The 21,044-nt window shown below is 35.8% G+C and overlaps 2 protein-coding genes across 2 annotated transcripts; both read left to right on the top strand.

The window, feature by feature from the left end:
- The first annotated feature begins 1,495 nt into the window (after nucleotides 1–1,495).
- mRpL1 (mitochondrial ribosomal protein L1) lies at nucleotides 1,496–5,395 on the top strand. Its single transcript, XM_073093782.1, has 8 exons — nucleotides 1,496–1,635; nucleotides 1,766–1,818; nucleotides 1,903–2,033; nucleotides 2,308–2,521; nucleotides 3,196–3,363; nucleotides 3,740–3,973; nucleotides 4,547–4,644; nucleotides 5,208–5,395. The coding sequence occupies exons 1-8, from the start codon at nucleotides 1,617–1,619 to the stop codon at nucleotides 5,341–5,343; spliced, it is 1,053 nt and encodes a 350-aa protein (XP_072949883.1). The 5' UTR covers nucleotides 1,496–1,616; the 3' UTR covers nucleotides 5,344–5,395.
- Nucleotides 5,396–6,078: 683 nt separating this feature from the next.
- Rab11 (RAS oncogene family member Rab11) lies at nucleotides 6,079–20,067 on the top strand. Its single transcript, XM_073093781.1, has 6 exons — nucleotides 6,079–6,386; nucleotides 7,346–7,467; nucleotides 15,582–15,814; nucleotides 16,073–16,188; nucleotides 17,598–18,414; nucleotides 18,754–20,067. Exons 1-5 carry the CDS (start codon nucleotides 6,347–6,349, stop codon nucleotides 17,726–17,728), a joined length of 642 nt encoding a protein of 213 aa, XP_072949882.1. The 5' UTR covers nucleotides 6,079–6,346; the 3' UTR covers nucleotides 17,729–18,414; nucleotides 18,754–20,067.
- Nucleotides 20,068–21,044: the final 977 nt, after the last annotated feature.

The following is a 21,044-nucleotide window of genomic DNA, read 5'->3' as shown; positions in this document are numbered from 1 at the left end:
ACACCTGACACCCACATTAGAGTACAGATAATATTAACTTGTTATACACTTGTTATACACTACCACAGACTATTAACACTAATGGCAGAATAGGGAATATGCATGTGATTTAGATTTGCTTGTTATTTTTTTCCTTGGTACATTACGGTCCTGAAATTACATCTAAACCATTATTTCTTCTTTATTTCGTATTAAATTGTTTAAAACTTTAATCAAAAATCGTAAATTGTGCGCGCGAAATTCAAATTTGCAAAACGCATTCCCATTGGTCGAATCGAAAAATGACGTCACATAGCGTGTTACGATGTTTATCGGCGTCAATATTCAAACTGTTTGAGAGGAAAATTGTTTTTGTCTATATTCCTACAGTGTTATTTATTACCTAGTGCGATTTTTCTACATAGTATTATTAGGAATAATCAAAAACAATGATTGAAAGTAGTTTTGTCAAAGCACAATCGGACTATTTACCTAAAATATGCAAAATTAATAAACTGGTATTATGAATAAGAAAATGAATAAACTGGTATTATTTAATTCAGAAATATTTAATTGATCATAACTTATTTTGTTAATATTTATAATATAGGAGTAGCAGACGAGCATACAGTCCACCTGATGGTAAGTGGCTACTGCCTATCACCTATCTTCACCTATCTTTATTACATTGTAAATTATAATAGATTATAATGTATTTTGTGTGTTTCAAATGATAGCCTTTGATGTAGAAGTCGATAAGTACCTAACGAAGTAGATGATCAGTGCAATATTTTAAAATTATTTACCTAAAATTATTGTTTGTTACAGTAAATACAAATGTTAATGCGATTTTGGAGATACTTTATCTGTTTCCTATAATCTTGCACCACATTTTTCGTATTTTCGCATCTTTTGCAAAGGAAAAAACACTATATAATGTATTTATAGTAGTGGTTTTGCACAATAACTCTAGGAAATATTTATAAAGTGGTTATTTAGCCTTTCCCATGATGTAAATAGCGATGAAACCTGAAAACGTTTAATAATACCTTTATGTGCATACAGTTATCATCATTATCAATACAAATCACGCTACGTGACGTCATTCAAAGAGCGCGTAAAATGGCGGCGTTCAAATGTGTCAAATTTTATTGATACTTTAAATAATTTTTAAAAAAATATTTCAAACACTAAAAAAATTGTTTATATTTTTTACTATGTTAAAACGATGTAATAAGTGGTTTAAAATAATAAAATAAAAATGTGCATATTCCCTATTCATACACGTTAAGCCAGAATCACACTACGTACAAAAAACGAACGATTAAAAATTAAAAGATCGCCAAATACACAAACTTTATGAAAAAAGAACTCAAATAGTACTATGTATTGAAGGTTTTTAAATATATTTTTCTTTTATTTTTTTTATTTAATCTAAATTTACAGCCTAATAATACTAATTTAACAGTGTGATGATACTTTAATTTTAGTTGGTCAGTTTCTGAACTTTACGCAACTTGTCGAAACATCAAATTTTAAGATAAAAAATATTGTCTATGTAAAAATAACCTCAAAACTGGAAATAGTACTTGATCTTCAAATAAAAACAATTAAGAAAAAACAATAATTAAACAAAAATGGCTGGGACGTTATGTCGTACGTTTATACATAATGATCTAATTATTTTTAGTTCTAAATACATAACCCTTTAATTTTTATACATCGGTATTTATTTTTATTATGTGCCTATTTCAAGCATAAATATCCAAAATAATCCACTTTTCAGGTTCCCTGCTCAGTAATACATTATCACTTTATCAACCGAATAGTTTTAACTATGTAAGTACGAGCATAATTCAATTCTACACACTACTTCAATAATTTTGCATTATTATATTACTTATTATTCATATACAATTTCAGAGATCAATACACACTGCCACAATGTATTATGCGGCTCGTAAGGGCACCAGAGCGAAGGCTCGCGCAAAGAAAGTCAAAGTTGAGGTTACTAAAGTCGGTTTTATACCACACAACCAAAGGGGAAGGGATCGGTAAGTAGTATAATAATTCTATTTTATCTGATCAATAATAATAAATGATTTAAAAAAACATGCTCGGTAATAAATTTTTACATTTCCTTTGGTAAAATATTAATGTGTATGCATTAATATTACTACCAAAACCAGTGCAAATAAAATAACTGTATTTTTAGATATTTATGCTAAGATTAGTCATATTGATATAAGTAAATATATCTGCTAAGTATATTTAAAACAAATGTCTGTATAATCTTACCTTACTTACTTCAAACAACTATATCTTCAGGTTATCAAAAATCAATGAAAACAAGCACGCAGATGACTCGTTTAAGAGGATGTCCCAGGACGACGTGTTCCCTATGAAATACTACCGCTGGGTGGTGTACTCTGCCGAGGATGCAGTCAAAGCTCACCAAGAAACCCACCATCCTACAATGTACAACATGCCCGATGCTTTGATCTATGCACGGGTTGAGTTAAACATGCAGGCTGTTAAAAAAGTACGATATTTCTTTTGTTTTCAATGGGTTATTAACATAAGTATATTCTTAGAATTAGAATGGTTAAAATGCCTCAAATGTAGTTATGCAATGCTAGCCAAAGTCAGACACCTAATGAACTAATATAAACAGCAACGGATCAAGAGTTCTTACCGCCCTAGGATGATAATTATGAAGACGCGCCCCCACCATTACGATAAACCTCAAAAGTAATATATTAGTTCCTCGCGCCCTAGGCTGCAGCCTAATTAGCCTACGGGTTAATCAGGCCCTGAATATAAAAATGTTCTCTTATAACATTAAAAAATATTTTAAATTTTGTATTGTATAATGCATTTGTTTAAAAGAAATACCAACGTTTATTGTAAAAATATACAACTACAAATTACTGCATTTTTTTTTTGTATTGATTAATACATTAATAATATAAATAATATCTTAATACAAATAAATTAACTTAAAGCTATAGTAATGAAAGGTTCCCGTTTGAAATTGGTTGTTCTGGAACTACTTGTTTATGACTTGGAAAAGCTTCAGTTCTATCTACTTTATGATTGTTTAAGGATCTCGCCAAAGTTTAAACACTTGTTGTCTATGAGTTGCTGTATTTATTTTTGTTGCTGAATATTCTGTATGTCAATTATTAACTCTTTCATACAAAATTAATTCCACAGACTCGCTTCCTAGACAGCTTTCAACGGTTAGCCCTGCTCCCGAATCCCTTCCCGCGGGATGAGGAGCGCTCTATCCTCGCCTTCGCCAAAGGTCCAGAGCTGGTCAAGCAAGCACTTGATGCAGGTGCCACGACTGCTGGCAGCGCGGACTTAATCAAGAAAATTCAGGTATACTATTGAAGTATGAATCCTCTTCATCTTTTGTGTATTGCGTAACTCTACAGTGGTCTACAAATTTAAGCATGGACAGGTACAGTAAGAACTTAGTTGACTATTATAAATTTATAATATTGTATTTGCTATTGTCATACGTCATTCAGTCAAACCTTTCTGTGGCTTATTGTGATTTGAAAATATCTAACATGGATTTGCCATAAACTCAAATTTTACCACACAAATCTGTATTGGGCCATCATAGACATCATACTTCAATTACTCCACAATTATGGGAGAAAGCTTGTACAAAATTCTCAATGTGTCAATATTGATTGAAAATATTTTAAAAATTACAATGCATCATTAAGAATATAAACTTTGTCAAAAGGAAGGTGAATTGAAACTAGGTGACTACGACTACGTGATAGCGCATCCTAACATCCTAACGGAGCTGGTCCCCATCCGTGGGCTGATGAAGCGGAGGTTCCCCAACTTCCGCTCCGGCACCCTCGACCCTAACATCGGCGAGATGGTGAAGAAGTTCTCCGGGGGCATCCAGTACAGGGTGTTGAAGGATGATCAACAGCAGAACTTTGGGTTTACTGTAGTTCCTATTGGCAGGGTAAGGATACTTTCAGAATGTCCAGTTTTCCAGATGCCTAGATTAGTAATGATTACTCACTCCTAACATGAAAATGTAACCAGTTTTGACAATTTAAATTGTCACTGTCATCTATTTTCGTGTTTGAAAAATATTTAAAAAATATAGTTTTTAGAGCATTTACGAATGAAACGATATTTCTCCGCACTTTGTCTTCGATTTCGTGTTTTTGCACCACTTAACTGCACATGTCTGCATTGTTCCGTGTAAATTACACCTTGACAGCCATTAAATTAATTGTCAGCCGTTTAAGCCATTTAATGGCTTTAACGGCTGACAATTAATTTGTGAGAAATCTATACTTATCTATGCTCGGAGGTGGTAAAACTCCTCATCATTTATCTTTCACACTAGTGTAGTATAACCCTCATACCATGTTATATCAGCATCAATCTACTAAGGTGTTGTACTATGGAGATAATGGTACATATACCAGAACATAGTTTTCTTACTTATGCATTAATAATAAAAATATTCATTGGTCAACCTCTCAAAATAAATTCTTTCTTACATTTTACTGAGTGTCATTTACAGTGTAATATGGAGGCAAAACTAGTAGCGGAGAACATTGACGCATTGCTGAAGGATGTGCAGGAGGCGAGACCGAAGAGGGAAGGATTATTTATTACTAGGTAATATTTAAATTAACTTTAAATAATTGAAACTCTTGATATCAATTTTTGATCTTATCAAAAGTGCTATGTGGGTTGTAGAGTTAATGTCAAGTTATATTTGGATTACATGCAGAAAAATAACAATACAAAAATTAAAATACCGCCTTTTAAAAAGTTAATGAATGAAGTTCGAATTTAACATAAAGCATGGCGCCCCTGGCGATAAGGCTTGCAAAACTACACTAGAAGTGGGAAATTTTAACGATTATATTTGTGAATATTATTACGAACCTCATATGATAATGTTAAAAGTTATTCATTTTATCGACAAATAGTATTAAGTTCAGTTTTTAAGGATGTACCTAATTTTTTTATGTAAATTGATATAAAAAATCAAATCTCTTAAGTGTAGAAATGACCATAGACCATAGACAATATAGAACTTCGCTGTTTCCGAAAACCGCCACATGCAAAGAAAACAAAAGTTTATAGTAATAATATAATATAATAGTTTCGCTAGAACCTGAGCAATGCCAAAATAAATTATTGTGTATGAAAAGTAAGATAAGTATTTTTTTCAGATGCCTAATTGTCTGCCCTCCTTCAACGGAAAAACTCAAAATTGATCCTTTCCTGCACGTCGAACGTGAAATGCCGAAGGAAGTCCAAGAGGAAAGTGATGATGAGGCAGAAGTAGCAGTTGCCGCTAAAGCCTAGTATAGCGGCAATAGTAGTGTAGATTTATGTTTATAATAAAGTATAAATTGTATTTGTCGTTTTATTTTATTGTTTTATTATACCATTTTCTAGCAGCAACAGTAATGGTATGTAAGAGGTTAGTGACAGTATCGTAAAAAGTTATTTCATGGACGCAAGATTCTTATTCTTATTGTCTTATAAACACAGAACACCTATACTCTTAACGAAGCTTATGAAGGAATCTTTGAATAACGTATCGTATCGTGCTTTTTATAAATGGCAATATTGTTTAGGTATTTTACTTGATGCATAGTATTTCTCTATTAGATATTTTATGGTATGCTTATATAAAAAAGGGTCTCGTTTGCTTTATATCTTACCGGACCCATCTACACTGATCGTGCCACAAGTTCCTAGTTCCTTTGTTCCTAGTTTCAAGCTTTAATCTCGTTATATCATGGTAAAATCATATTACAAAAATATAAAATATTAAAGTAATGGCAACATTACAATATATGTCAAATTTTATTACATTTTTGATGTATTTAATAACGTTCAAAAACATGAAAACCTATTATTAAAGAATTAAATAATCTTCGTCATTGTAATTTTCCGCATACGAATAACGTGGTATCGTAATGATTTCATCTGTATTTATTGACGGAAAATAAAAATAATTTTGATTATGACGTAAAAGATTTTTTTTAATACCCAAAATAGATCACAAACGTTTCTTGTTGGCACTGTTTGCACACAGCACAGCTGATGACGTTTCAGAACGCACCAATGGATAGGGGCGTAAAACAATCCGCCATTTTGTCCCGATGACAATTTAGGATTTTATTTAATTCAACCCGTTTATATTTAATGAATCCGTTATCAAAAGTGATATTTGGGAAGAAGTGCAGTGTTTAATGAGCCTGTGATATTTTTGTGTACAACTATTTTTGTTTACGTAAACTTATCTTGACGTTATTAGCTGACCGATTTTGACGTCGAACGAAAACTTATTGTAATCAAAATGGGCACAAGAGAGGACGAATACGATTATTTGTTCAAAGGTAAAGTGTTTATATAGTTTAGTTCTTGGATAGGGTGTATGAATAAAGTGAAGAAATGTAGTATCTAAAGTTATTAAATTTCGATGTAAGAAACCATTGTTCGGAGCAGAATGACGTAGAAAAAGTGTTCTTTGTAGCGTAATTTGGCTAAAATGTATGAAATTGTAACATAGATGAGAACATAAGAGGATTCTATTAGTTGGAATTGGTTGTGCTACGATTGTATCTGGATAAAGTGATCTTTATTATTCATCAGCTGATTGTGTTGGGATCAATCGATTTCTCATAAGTTTGTGTTCTTTATGACTCACCTTTCTACCCATCAATGATCTAATCATTAGAGTGCTACAGATTTGGAATATTTTTTGGAAATAAATTCCGTTCTGTTTAATTTTTTAATTACATTTGATTTTAGCTATTTACGCTTTAAGTGTAGGAGTTTGTTTACTATAGTTATTTTTAGCTACATAATATTCTTAGTCATACAAATACAAATAATAACAGTGGATATATGAAAACTTATTTGTTCATTCATTGTAAAGTAAGATATTATAATATGCCACCAAGGCTGAATCGGAATGAAGTTGATCAATTTTATTGTCAAGTAATTGTTTCAATGAACTAATAATTATAGTTTGATACCTGTTTGTGTGAACTAAATTCTTATTAGATACATGATAATGATATATTCCAAATTAGAAATGTTGAATACATTTTACTATTTGATACATACATTTACATTTTATTTGATAAGTTTATTTTGGTTTTTTCCTCTAGTCAATTTGTCTGGCAGTTTTTACTATGATAAGGTTGCCTTATTTCTGTGTCAATGTACTGACTTTTATTGTTATTATTACTTGCTCCTTTGTGTAAAATAAAGCTTATTTATATTTCTATATCCATTTAAAAATATAGATATAGTATGGTAGTTTATGAAATTGTATTCCTTTTTTTTCCAGTTGTCCTGATAGGAGATTCGGGAGTGGGCAAAAGCAGTCTTCTCTCACGTTTCACTAGAAATGAATTCAACTTAGAGTCAAAATCAACAATAGGTGTGGAGTTTGCAACTAGAAGTATAGAGGTAAACACATTTTTAATTAACAGAAGTATTATTATATTTATTTAAATAATTTTATGTTCACTAATATGTTTTATATATAAATAGGATGGTTATACAGGGTAAATGTTTTGATGTAGACAAAAAGATGTAAAATATAATTGGTGTTGTAGGTTTTCATCTATAATAAAATAACAATTAAGGCCTTCACAAAATATGGATTCATAGAATACTACTATTATCACTTTTTCTTAAAAGGCACTTTTTTTAAGTACACATTGTATATATTTGTGTATTTAATATGTTTTGAACTGTTAAAGAATACATAAAGAACACATGGTTGCAATACAAATACTCTTCTAATGTGTCTTTTATAATCCCTTTCACAAAATATTTGCGTAGAACTTAAGTGTTATGGGTGAAATGATTTGATTTGACCAATATATCATTTTATTTTAAACGATACAGTTTAAAATAAATGTATTCATACATTTTCTTTGTCTGTTATGTGTACATGTTTATTTTTTAATCATGACTCATTATTGACCAGATTCAATCAGTTAGTCATTATTGCTATACTTCCTGATATTTTAAATATCTTATTTCTGTTTTTAGTTACAACTATGGAATGTGTTACTTATTTGTTAGTCCTTGTTATTGAAACTCACGTAGAGCACTCACTGAAGAGCATACACATTTTCTTTAGTTACTTATGTATGGACACTTTTTCAAAAAACCTCCCCTTTTTTAATTCTTTCAGTTTTCTTTCATCAGAAAAAGGAATGAAGTGGAAGAAACACATAAGGTTTCTTCCACTTCATTCCTTTTTCTATGACATCTGACTATTTTAATTTGTATCCATCTCTTTATGACTTCAATCCCTATAATAAAGTATGTGAATTATTTTATTTTTTCTCATAACTGCACTTTTAGTGCAGCTAAGTCTAGATATCCATAGTGTACCACTTTCGTAAATAAAAGTATACATATTTAATAAATTGGAGCCCCATTTAATCTTGATTCTATTTACACAAATCTAAAAAAACAGTCCATACTTTTCAAAATGTATACCACACATAAGTATCATGTAAGTCACAGATGATAATAATGCAATCATTTATCAGATAAATTAAGGTCATAATTAGATAACGATTCAGGTGTTATAATAATAAGTAAATATATGCAATTAACAAGGGTGATGGGCTGACAGAGTGTAAATAAAAAATATATTTGTATTCTGAAGAGTACTTACTGCCAGTTTCATTACGAAGAGGCATATTTACTAGTGTGCCAGAGATTGGTGTCCAAAATGGGTTTTTGTAATTATATATTCTCAAATCCATAAGCCAGAAACAAAGATAAAATTATTATAAGACATTCTCTAAAAGCCAATGATTTTCTCACAAAATCCCAACCCGTTAAGCGCGAAAATAAAAGTATCAAAATTTGTATTAACAACTATTTATTTTCTGAATCTTTATAAAAACAAATGAAAATAAGGCAAGAATTTTTTCACATTTTTGGGAAAGTAGGGGGGGTACCCCCTACTTTTTTGGGAAAGTAGGGGGGGTACCCCCTACTTTCCCAAAAATGTCCTATGTGTCGCGTGTGTACAACCGCCACTTAGCGGGTACATTTTTCGTCGTTTTTTTAAAAAAAGTCTTCCAGTATAGACAGATTCTTTCATATTTGCTTAAAAGCAAATAAGACCTCAGCAACTTCCAGTTACAGGCTCAATTCTATGTGAACGTTATTTTAGAACAGGAGATATGCATTTTGACAACAAGTGCTTGATTGGCTGTGAATAGAAGTATCATCTCTAACAACGTGTGTGAAAATGACCATTAAGCCCGGTTTACATCCACACTATTTTTATGGATGTTTATTTAAGTTTTGTCGTAATAAATAACTTTTCTTCTTCATCAGTAATATAAAGCTGTCTGTATTCTATATTTTAACCAGTACGCATGAAATCCGTACGAACGCATTATGAACGATGTTAGTCATTTGGCAGCTAAACCCTACACTGTAAAGTATTGTAAGCCTGCCTGAAAAAGTTAATTTTACAGTTGTTTCATCGTGTAGTTATAGCATTTTCCTTTTGTACGTATTCGAATCTCCATTGACGGTCGTACAGAGTAGATTCTGTTAAAGGACGTTCCAATTCGGTTTTTATGACTGACCAACTTTAGTTAAGTTAAATTTCTCAACAAATGTCCATAGCCTGCAGTGATCGTTTAACGTCAGGCGAACTACACGCCCCCTTGCCACTTTTATCATACAAAAAGGAGGCGTTAACCGATATTATAATGAAGTCAAACTTGTAGCGTTCATTTCGCGATAATACTGACGAGCTAGCAACTGACCCGCGTGACAAACCGACCCCATGTAAACTGACCATTATGTCTGGATAGGTCACACGCCCATAAAAACTTTATGAGACACAGTTTGCGAAGAAATCTGTGCAAGTTTTATCACATTACGGGAGGTCATGGCCCTACAAAGTTACATTGCGTTGGCCCGGATCCAAATCGTTCGAACTAAGTCAATGTACGATAACATGCCCAGTTCATTAGGTTCAGAGCCGTAATATATTAACGGGGCTTTGTCTAAAAATAATACTCTTAGAAGATTTATGAGATTGAAGTAGTTCGAATGGTGGTGGAACTGGTGTGGTTAGACTGTGAAGGTACCGCCGTCATAGCTGTTTCTAGCGTTAAACAGTTGTGCTTTTCGGTAGGAGGCTGTGGATGCTGCCTGTCTCACATAAGGCGACCATCTTGCTCTTCAGGAGTGGCACCGCATCTGTCATCGGCTTCAGATAGAACTTCTTTTATAGTTGGAGTTGGTCACAGATCCATAAGCGGCAGTGATCTCTTACGATCATGTATTGCAACAAACTTTACTTCTTCAATCTTATAAAAAAATGAAGTATCAAAAGAACTGCCCATTGATAACTGCTATTTTAGGACAATAATAGGTGGGCGGTGGTGGCCTCCTAAAACGAACCTCTAAAGGCTCTACTACTCCTCATTACAATAGATTTCGACAATAAGATCACTTTCATAAATACAGTTAATTGAAATGAGTTTATATATTAAACAGCTTTATAAACAATACCGCCAATATTAATTATTTCACGATAAGTATATATAAATACATATTTATGTTTCTTCCCGTTATGTAATACTACAGGAAAGTGCATATTATTACAAATATCCTGAGTGCCTTCATTATATAGGTCAAGTCGAGATTGTAAGCAGTCTTAAATTAATTTATTGTCGGTGTATCTCACTGAATTACACTTTTAAACCATTCATGTGTGTATAAAAGCATGTGTTGAGTTTATCTCACAAAGGAATCCAATAAGTGACATCTAATAAAAATAAGCGACAACTAACAAAAAAAACACGAAGGGGCTTCATGTACCACCTTTGATTTTGTTCATTTATTTATTTATTTCTTTGTTTAATATTAACATTAATAACATGCCTGATTTGTAGTTAAAAAATGTATCTCACACCCACCGTATCATTATGAAATGTTTAACCCTATACAGAATGTATTTATCAAGTGTGAATCGATGACGAAACCCGAAACTATAAAGATTATCGAAACATGACTGGTGTTACGAAGCCGGATTTGGTGAAAATTAAAACAATGTTTCTAAACTATTTACACAAATGAATATGTCCCAACACATCCGTCGTTCCCCGGGAATTAGTTGAACATTCCTTTGTTTCAATTTGCTTTCATGTTGACGATAATCCACCCATCCTATTCCGGGTACGCGACAACGCCATTCCGTAGCTTAGCAGTTGGTCATAAGCGTTACAATCCAGATCACAGTTTGAATTTAATAAAATTTAAGTACCTTTGAGAATGCGTCGCGGTCATTCCGGTTTCCGGCTCGCGTCCGGTCGCCTAGCCTCGTCACTAACACTAGCTGTGCCCTACTGTTCTACCCACATTGCAGTTACACGTATAAATGAAAACACTGACACTCGGGAGTTCGCGACGTCAATATGATCCTACCTATTCGGATTTGACTATGCAAAGTAGTAGTAGCCTAAACGTTGAAATTTGACCTATCGATCGACGGGTCCGTGGTTCAAATACCAGGCATGTACTTCTGAGTTTTCAAAATTATGTGGATATTGTTATTATCACATGCTTCAATAGCGAAGGAAAACATTGTGAAACCTGCATATCTGAGAGTACAACATTTAAAGAAAGTTCTCAAAGGTATGTGAAGTCTACAAATTCGCACTTAGCCAGCGCGGTGGACTGTGTTTTAGTCGAATTTTATGTGTTTTACTCGTACTGCCTGTTCATTCTGTTCAATTCCGAATGGAGCAGCGTGGTGGACTGTTCACGTGTCCAGTGCCCACTTCCCTACTTGTGGAGTGAGACCCGGATTACAGTTAGATAGCCATGTGATAACTTTAAAAATAAAACCATTATTGCGAAATCTCAGACCAAACACTTCAATTTTATATAGATCTAAGATAGTACGATGACACATACGCATACGGAGACAGATCCACGTCATACGTTGTAACGATTGGTGGGATGAGCCCAGAAAGTGAATGTCTCATGTAAATGCCAAAAGTCATTGTCAAAGGTAGGGGCTATGTTACCTTGTATACGGCTTGTGAAAGTGCACCAACAGTCATAAAATACTAATTAGAAAAGGTGGCATAACACTTTTTACTATAACCACTATAAACACAATATGCTCTTTCTACTGTTCGTCGCGCTTCCGAGAATATTGCCCTAGCAGTCATACAATGCTCTTTATACTGTTACCGATATTGTTATTGATAGTGCGATACCGAATATTCTTTTACCAGCTACAAACACTCCCCTACTCGCGACATTCATCATTCATTCCTGTAAAGCTAAAAAACTTGCCCTAAAAACCGATAACAGAGGGGTCATTGGACAGGACATGTAACATGACGAATAACACAGCCACACAATGTATATTTCTTTCGTTACACGTTGAGGGTGTGGCCTTCTGCCCGCGAAAGAAACCTAAAAATAATCTAGCGTCAAATAATTAGAACGAAGAGGGCTTAAATGTTTCAATGTTCTCTCCCACTTTTCAATAATATATGCTTACTCCACCAACACTACATCAATTTCTATAAAATAAAATCCCCCCCCCCCCCCCATGTATTCTAACTTTTCTTCTTAGTGCGTAAACTTCTTTGAAGCTACATAAGACGTAACATAAAACATAACATTGTTGTAAAATGCGGATACAAAATATTACACGGAAATATAGGTACAGTTTTCCAAGATTTGTTCTTCCGAATGTGAGGTAAAATCACTTTGTTAATTGTTTCCCCAGCCCATTGGCATTTTCCTTAGCTGGAGCACAATAATGTATGCGGCACTCTACAAAATTTTTGTCGTGTTTTGTCAATGGCAAAAAATCTCACCGTGCTCATAACAATCTGTATCTGTAATGACTCAAATTTATTATACATATCTACTAGCATCCTGAAAATGGTTATAGTCTTAAATTCCTTTAATTACCTTCATTAGTCCATTAGGAGACGCATAAGATTTTATGCAATTAGGAAGGCGGCCTAGAACAAGCTGTTCCTGTAGTCTTTCAAATTCAAAATAGTCCACAGTCTATGCATTTCTAGGTCAGAAACGAATAAAGAGCTTTATTCTCATCAAATAAACATTATAATTTCCATGACTTACATAAAGAATGTATAAGTGAAAGCTTTTAAAGTTGTTAGAATATTGCGCTTCTTCAGGTACAACTTACCTATAGTAGCGTTCCATAACCAACCGAGATTAGGCCCACTGGCTTGATTCAAACGGGTACCATTTCGCCTAATTTTAAACGCCTTCTAATCATAATTTTCCGAAAATAGGGCAAATGTCAGACTGGTTTCTTTAACATTTGTTTCTACCGCCGAGAACTAAGTAAAGTCTGCAAACCAGAAGTAAGTTTGCCGAGTACATATCGATCCAAACTAGTTGGATGCCAGTGGGAAAATTTAACAGCATGCGTATTTCCTTTGCAATTTATGTGTGATGACATGACGTTATAAGCAATAAAGTGTGTTCGTAGCGAGGCGGCGGCTCGGAGCCGGTGCAATCATGCAGTTTATTAAGCGATTTGCTGTTATGTCATGTCGTGATATACGTTTTACTTCACTGGATTTAATTATTTTGAACGTGCTCCTTCATATTATTAAATTTGTAATGTCTCTTTAAAGCGATTGAGCAGCATTTTCTGATGTTTTTGTGGATACTGTACACTTTGCCTACATTATAATTTCCGACCGCGTTAGAATTGTCTAACTTTGTAGATCGGGATTATTTATGTCAATCAGCATGAAGTCTATTGTCCACGTCACTATTACCATAATAGTGATGTCCAAAGCCCGAGGGGTCATATGCTGTCAGTGATGATGATGATGATGAAGGCCGGTACGTGCTACAGATAGAACATCAGGCGGCGTTCTTTTTACTCGCCTTATTGACCCCACGGACAGCAATTTTTTATTACATATTTAGGAGTAGCAAACGACCATGTGGTCCGCCTTATGATACGTGGCTATTGTCGCCTATGGACATCTAGAATTAACCCCAGATATGATTAGATACATACCTGAGGGTGACCATGATATCCCTGAGTACTAACCAAGCCTTGAAAAAGTATGTCTCCCTTTTTACACCCTTAACCCGGAAACATGGCGACCTTTGACACTGCTATTAATTAGGTGGATATAAGGTTTTCAACGTAAGTCTAACTCTATCTACTTACATCAATATCGTTTATATTTCATAACGTACATCCAATCTTCATGACTTTCAAAGCACCAAAGGCTCATATGGCCGTTGTCACCATTGTGATACGTATGAAAGTTGATTGCGCGCATCCTAAACGTGTTGCGATTGAGCGGAAGTGCTCTTGACCTCCTAATTATTCACATGACCTGGCGTTACGTGTCCGTCTGTCTACCGTTATCTGAGCAGCATTTAACTATCTACTTTCCTTTACGTCATTATGACTTCATCGCTGTCACCATAAGCTGTACTCAAATTAAAGGTTGCTTAAAAATCTAACATTCATTCGATCTTAATTTATTTTTATTATTTTTTCCTATTTTTCTATTCATTCCAACTTTAACTCCGCACCATAAGGTCTGGAAGTAATCGGTGTTTAACGATAAGAACGCCTATTGTATTGTTTCTTGCTTGCTTAATAGGTTATGATTATTATTCATAAATGAAATACATTAAGCCATATAGTATATCTTTCAAATTCATTTTTAAGTTCCTTGAGACATTAGTTCATTCTGAATTTCTTTTTGAGGATCCTGATGCGCTATTGACATCTTTAAAGACAGCACAACTCCGTCAAAATCGAACATGATATTAGATAATCACGCGTCGTTGGTAGAAGCCCGTCTACTTCGTCGCCAGAATCTATTCAAGGAACCATACGTATTATCAACAGAATTGTTCAAAGTTTTGCGATTCTGTTTTGCTTAGCTCGAAATATTTATCTCGGTGCACGTTGCCAAAAATAGCCAATGCGAAGTCAGGTCTCACTGTAGAAGGTCATATCAGTTTAGTGGTCGGCACAATTGTCGAAATTACGAGTCGTGGTGAAGGCCTCCACGGTAAAGGGAAACGTCTTCAATGTAATGACGTTGATAACAATACGATTGACAGCTTGCGTGCCCTCTGAAGGACGGAAACGCCTAATATGAAACTTTACTACCCTACCCTGACCTATGACCTAAGTTATAATATAAATAGATGATTCTGATAAAAATGTCGTACATTTGAATGAACTTCATTTGGTATTATTTTTAAAGAAGATGTCTTCTAACATGTGCCTAATTTCTAAAATGCCAGAAGTCAATAAATAAGGGAAAACATTAATAATATTTATTTACACTTAAAGAATTACAGACCGGAATAGAAATTTATTTTCTGCCTAGAATTCAGACAGATAAGATTTCACAAAAATTGCGCGTCGGATTTTTAGACTGTACTTTTTTCATGCGGGTCTTCTATCTCTCTATGTGTCCTCAAGAATTCATCCATCTATAAACGATAACACAAGTATATAATGTGTACAATTTTCTCTTCATCAGGTGGACGGCAAAACCATAAAAGCTCAGATATGGGACACGGCGGGCCAGGAGCGCTACCGGGCGATCACGTCCGCGTACTACCGCGGCGCCGTGGGCGCGCTGCTCGTGTACGACATCGCGAAGCACCTCTCCTACGAGAACGTGGAGCGGTGGCTGCGCGAGCTGCGCGACCACGCCGACCAGAACATCCTCATCATGCTAGTGGGGAACAAGAGCGATCTCAGGCACCTCAGGTCAGTGGAGTTAATGTTTTTGAAGTGCTGATGGTGAAGTGTGTGTGTGTGTGATTTATTATCGAGAATAAAAACAAATCTAGACTCACTGAAGACTAGAACTTGAGAAATATCTGGTAATTGATCACTGCTGCCCATTAAAATACGAGATTTACTAAATTATCATTATAACATCAAATTAATAATAATGTGTTCGTCTTTTAAGGTTTACGAATAAGAAACATTCTTAAAGAAATTTCGTTTTCATCATACTTCCAGATCTATTCCAACGGAAGAAGCGAAGGCGTTCGCGGAGCGAAACGGACTCAGTTTCATCGAGACCTCCGCCCTAGACTCCACCAACGTGGAACCGGCATTCCAGAATATTCTTACTGGTAAGTTACTAAAAAATAATTACTTTGTACTTAGTCATTCATTGATAATGTAACGAAAGTAGTCTAGTGGTAATCAACCATAAATATCTTCGGGATGGAAAATGTCTTATAGCAAATTATTATGAACTAGTTAAAGTTTCACTAAAATCAGCCATTCATATATCATTCTTTTTTATTTATCTTAAAAATAAGCCAATGAACTTTCGCGATTGTATTAAAATTGTACATTAACATTTTTTACAGTACATAAATTAATTACCTATCTGTGGGAAAAAATATTAATCAATTCTGTGCATTATACTGATATTTGATATGTGATAACGATCGATAACGGTGATAACGTTATCTACACGGTAATACACAGCGCCTTAAGATAGTTTCGGTGATATGAATTGATTTGTAACTATGGGAGTGATTTGGATTGGAATGCATTTACTAGAAAATATATGTTACAGTTAAAACCCGATTTTATTTAGAACGCGTTTTTCCTAGTTACAAGTAGTTTTTACTAAATGACTATGTTAAAACTAGAATTGACTAATACTAGTCAAAATTAAGTATTAAGTAAAAGTAGTCCTTACGAAACAAAACGCGTTATATCAAAAAACGTGTCCGACAGTAACATAATATAAATCGTATTCCCGTTCTGTACTTTCTTCTGTTAATTGCTACAGTACTTCTATAAGTAAGAAATAGTAATAAAAAAATAGGAAATATGTTCCACTCGTGTATGACATACATAAAGTTAAAAAACATACATTTTATATAATATATGGCGTTGCGGTAATTTATTTTATAAAGTTCAAACCAATACATTCGATGTGGGTGGGGAGAAGTATGTTGTGCATAGATCTCGTCTTAAGATACATATCATACACGTTTGTAGCTGATTGTTAGCTACAAAAGCATTATCGCACGAGGGCCTGTGGAGTGTCCATACTCTGATAGTCCCAGTTCGACATTTCCAAACTTTCGATAGCGTAATTCAGAGTACACGCAGCGCCATCTCTCCACGAGCTGCTAATATTCGCCATCCGCCATACTATCATAGATTAGAAAAGATTCCTCACTCCTAACAAGAAAATGTAATTAGTTTTGACAATTGAAATTGTCACTGTCATCTGTTTACGTGTTTGAAAAATATAAAAAAATGTAGTTTTTAGATTATTTACGAATGAAATGATTTTTTATTTCTCCGCACTTTTTCTTCGATTTCGTGTTTTTTCAGAACTTAACTGCACATGTCGGCATTGTTCCGCGTAAATTACACCATAACAGACATTAAATTGGTGACACATTTGTCAGCCGTTTAAGCCATTTAATGGCTTCCTTCAATTGCAAGGCGGCGAGATATCTATACTTATCTATGCATACTATAACTAATGTCGTATTGTATTGTTCCCTTGCAGAGATCTACAGGATCGTGTCTCAGAAGCAGATGCGCGACCCGCCCGAGGGTGACGTCATCCGGCCGGACGCCGAGCCCGCCGACGTGCGCTCCTCGCAGGCCGACTCCGTGCGCAAGAACTGCTGCCAGTAGCCGCAGGTACGTCGCCAGTGTGCAGGGCGTGGGCGTGACGTCACCCGCCCGAGGTGACGTCATCCGGCCGGACGCCGAGCCCGCCGACGTGCGCTCCTCGCAGGCCGACTCCGTGCGCAAGAACTGCTGCCAGTAGCCGCAGGTACGTCGCCAGTGTGCAGGGCGTGGGCGTGACGTCACCCGCCCGAGGTGACGTCATCCGGCCGGACGCCGAGCCCGCCGACGTGCGCTCCTCGCAGGCCGACTCCGTGCGCAAGAACTGCTGCCAGTAGCCGCAGGTACGTCGCCAGTGTGCAGGGCGTGGGCGTGACGTCACCCGCCCGAGGTGACGTCATCCGGCCGGACGCCGAGCCCGCCGACGTGCGCTCCTCGCAGGCCGACTCCGTGCGCAAGAACTGCTGCCAGTAGCCGCAGGTACGTCGCCAGTGTGCAGGGCGTGGGCGTGACGTCACCCGCCCGAGGTGACGTCATCCGGCCGGACGCCGAGCCCGCCGACGTGCGCTCCTCGCAGGCCGACTCCGTGCGCAAGAACTGCTGCCAGTAGCCGCAGGTACGTCGCCAGTGTGCAGGGCGTGGGCGTGACGTCACCCGCCCGAGGTGACGTCATCCGGCCGGACGCCGAGCCCGCCGACGTGCGCTCCTCGCAGGCCGACTCCGTGCGCAAGAACTGCTGCCAGTAGCCGCAGGTACGTCGCCAGTGTGCAGGGCGTGGGCGTGACGTCACCCGCCCGAGGTGACGTCATCCGGCCGGACGCCGAGCCCGCCGACGTGCGCTCCTCGCAGGCCGACGTGATCAGAGAAAGGACGAAACACAAACATGCTACGTCGGCTCGTCATGACACGTTGCGACGTCGCGTTACATTACAATCTCGCGTTCTAGAAACCTACGATTTACATCCTAAAATGTCAAGACACACTTCGCCCGCCCACCGGACTAATATACAATTAAATAAAATTATTACACTCTTTAAAGCACATTCAAGCCTAAAACTGTGATTATAATACCATTTATTTCTTATTTTCAGAAAGTCCAGTTAATGTTGGAGCCGAAAAGAGAAACGAAAGGAATATTATACGCAAGATTACGAATCATTCCCAGACATCGGTCTATTCTGTACCAACACGTCGTTGCCAGCCCGGAAATACGTCATCACATGCCATTATGAATTATGACGTCATGTTTATGAATATTGACATTTTGTACACAGTATATCTGAAATTGTCTCGGATCGCAAAGAGAACACCAATTTTCTAAGAAATGTTTCTAGATGTCGCTGATGTATGATCACGTGGTCATTTGCAAGTTTTTGAGCAGAAAACACCAATATATAAGTATAGAATAAAATATAAATGCAATTATGTTTGAAAAGAAACCTACACGTTACTTGTGAGATAGTATTGGGTAAAAATATCTGAAAACTGATTTCAATAAAGATTTTATTTCATAATGGCGTAATTTCTATATGCATCCCGCTCGTTTGCTTTGATGTGTGAGCGAGAGATATACAAACGTCGCCATTTTGAATTACAATTTTTATTGAAAAGTCATACACTGTTATTCATTTTTTTTTTGCTTTTCATGTGGTCACGACGGAAAACAGTTGTAAGTAGTTTTGTTAAATCGGCAAATCACATTACCACTGATATGGGCAAAATAATTTAAAGTTGTATTTTTGACTGGCAATACCAATAACAAGTGTGGCTCATGTAGATAGCTTTGTGTAATTATTGATATTTAGTGTCGGAACGAATAAAGTTAAATCTATAATAATATTAATTATTATTATTGTAATGTGAAAATGGCAAAGTTTACACGACGTAGTTAGTGGAGGGGACGAGCTGAATTTTTAACGCACCCGAAAATATAATTTTGGCGCTTCTAGTTGAAATTCCAACTACACAGGCCCTGTGTAATTTATTCCGATGTTTTTTAATTACTCTAAGAGAAAAAATATTTTGTTTCGATTTAGTAGATAATGCATATTATATCTATTTATTTAGCTAATAAAAAATAATAATTGATGGCTAGTAACCTCGGAATATACTTGATATACATATAATTTATCATTGTATCATTGAGAGAGAGGTGTTCGTGACACATAGCAATAAATCAGTCTGTATTATTATGGAGTATAAAAAATAAAAATTGTTATTCAACACACAAATAGCTTCAGGAGGTTTAAAAGGAATATTGTATGTATTATTGTCTAATTGTTTTTGCATAACACTAGAATAGTAGTTTTACTAAGAGATAGCTTTTTTAAATGGTCGTTTTTTTTTTCTTTCTTTACGGATATTACGTGCCTTGGACATGGTGAAACATGTACGTTTATTAGTGCTTTTGTTGTTTTATTTGCCCCACGTTGAAATTTGTATAGGCGTGTGTATGCAACGCTGTTCACCAAGTTATCACGATTGAATGTATTTAAGATGTGGATTCGCGTATCCTGCGAAACAATGGGGAGGCTGTCGGAAACTTTCGCCGCTAGAGGCGCCACCGTACATGCTACGAAAATAATCACATATACAATCAAATGTTAACAGTTTGTAAATGCGCTATCTACACAGCGCTTTAGGCCGCCTTCCCAATTAAAATAGTTTATCAATGTTTATCGATTCAGGATGTCCACGTTATGAGCTGTTTAATGTAATTAGCGTTAGCACCACCAATTTGCAGTGCTAATGTGCGAAGACAGGGCTTTTGGAATTACTTAAACATTGACTCGAATTAAAAATCTCTTTGAAAGTAAATCAAAAACTTGAAAAGGTAGAACTTTATGGAAGATTCTATTGGAGGTATCATGATTTCCATTTTCTTGAGCCGCATCACAGTTCTTATTCCATTCAACAGATGTCGGGAAAATAAATTCGTTTAATATTAAAATTCAAGGGCATTTTGACATTGGAAAACGCTGCAACGGTGGCCTCGGCGATAAGTATCTTCACATAGCTAATTACGATCATTTTGCAATGATGTGATTCACTTGAGACTAGATGGCGAAGCATATAACGTCGATAGATGTCGTTAACATCGCATTCGAATTGGCGTTTAGGTATATGATGTTTTACACAGCGTTCGGAATCAATAAATATATTGTTTTAACTGTTATAGCGATTGTTATATTCGCCTGACACTAAGCTAAGCCTAGCTTCGGTATCGGATTCCTGTTGAGAATGTGGAGAGACCGAATCGCTTTCACTCGGGAGATTGCCTCGCGTCAGTACCGCCGTTCAATACTCATTCACGTGCCATGGGAATGGTCTAATCACCTGTTTTGCAGATGTTTCACTGTTAATAAGTGAGCTCATATTTTTT

Source organism: Epargyreus clarus, unplaced genomic scaffold (genome assembly GCF_041222505.1).
Source record: "Epargyreus clarus isolate Ecla_fem2 unplaced genomic scaffold, WU_Ecla_fem_2.2 ptg000005l, whole genome shotgun sequence".
NCBI classification, from domain to species: domain Eukaryota; kingdom Metazoa; phylum Arthropoda; class Insecta; order Lepidoptera; family Hesperiidae; genus Epargyreus; species Epargyreus clarus.
The sequence above is the reverse complement of the archived record's forward strand: the minus strand, read 5'-3'. Positions and strand labels throughout refer to the sequence as shown.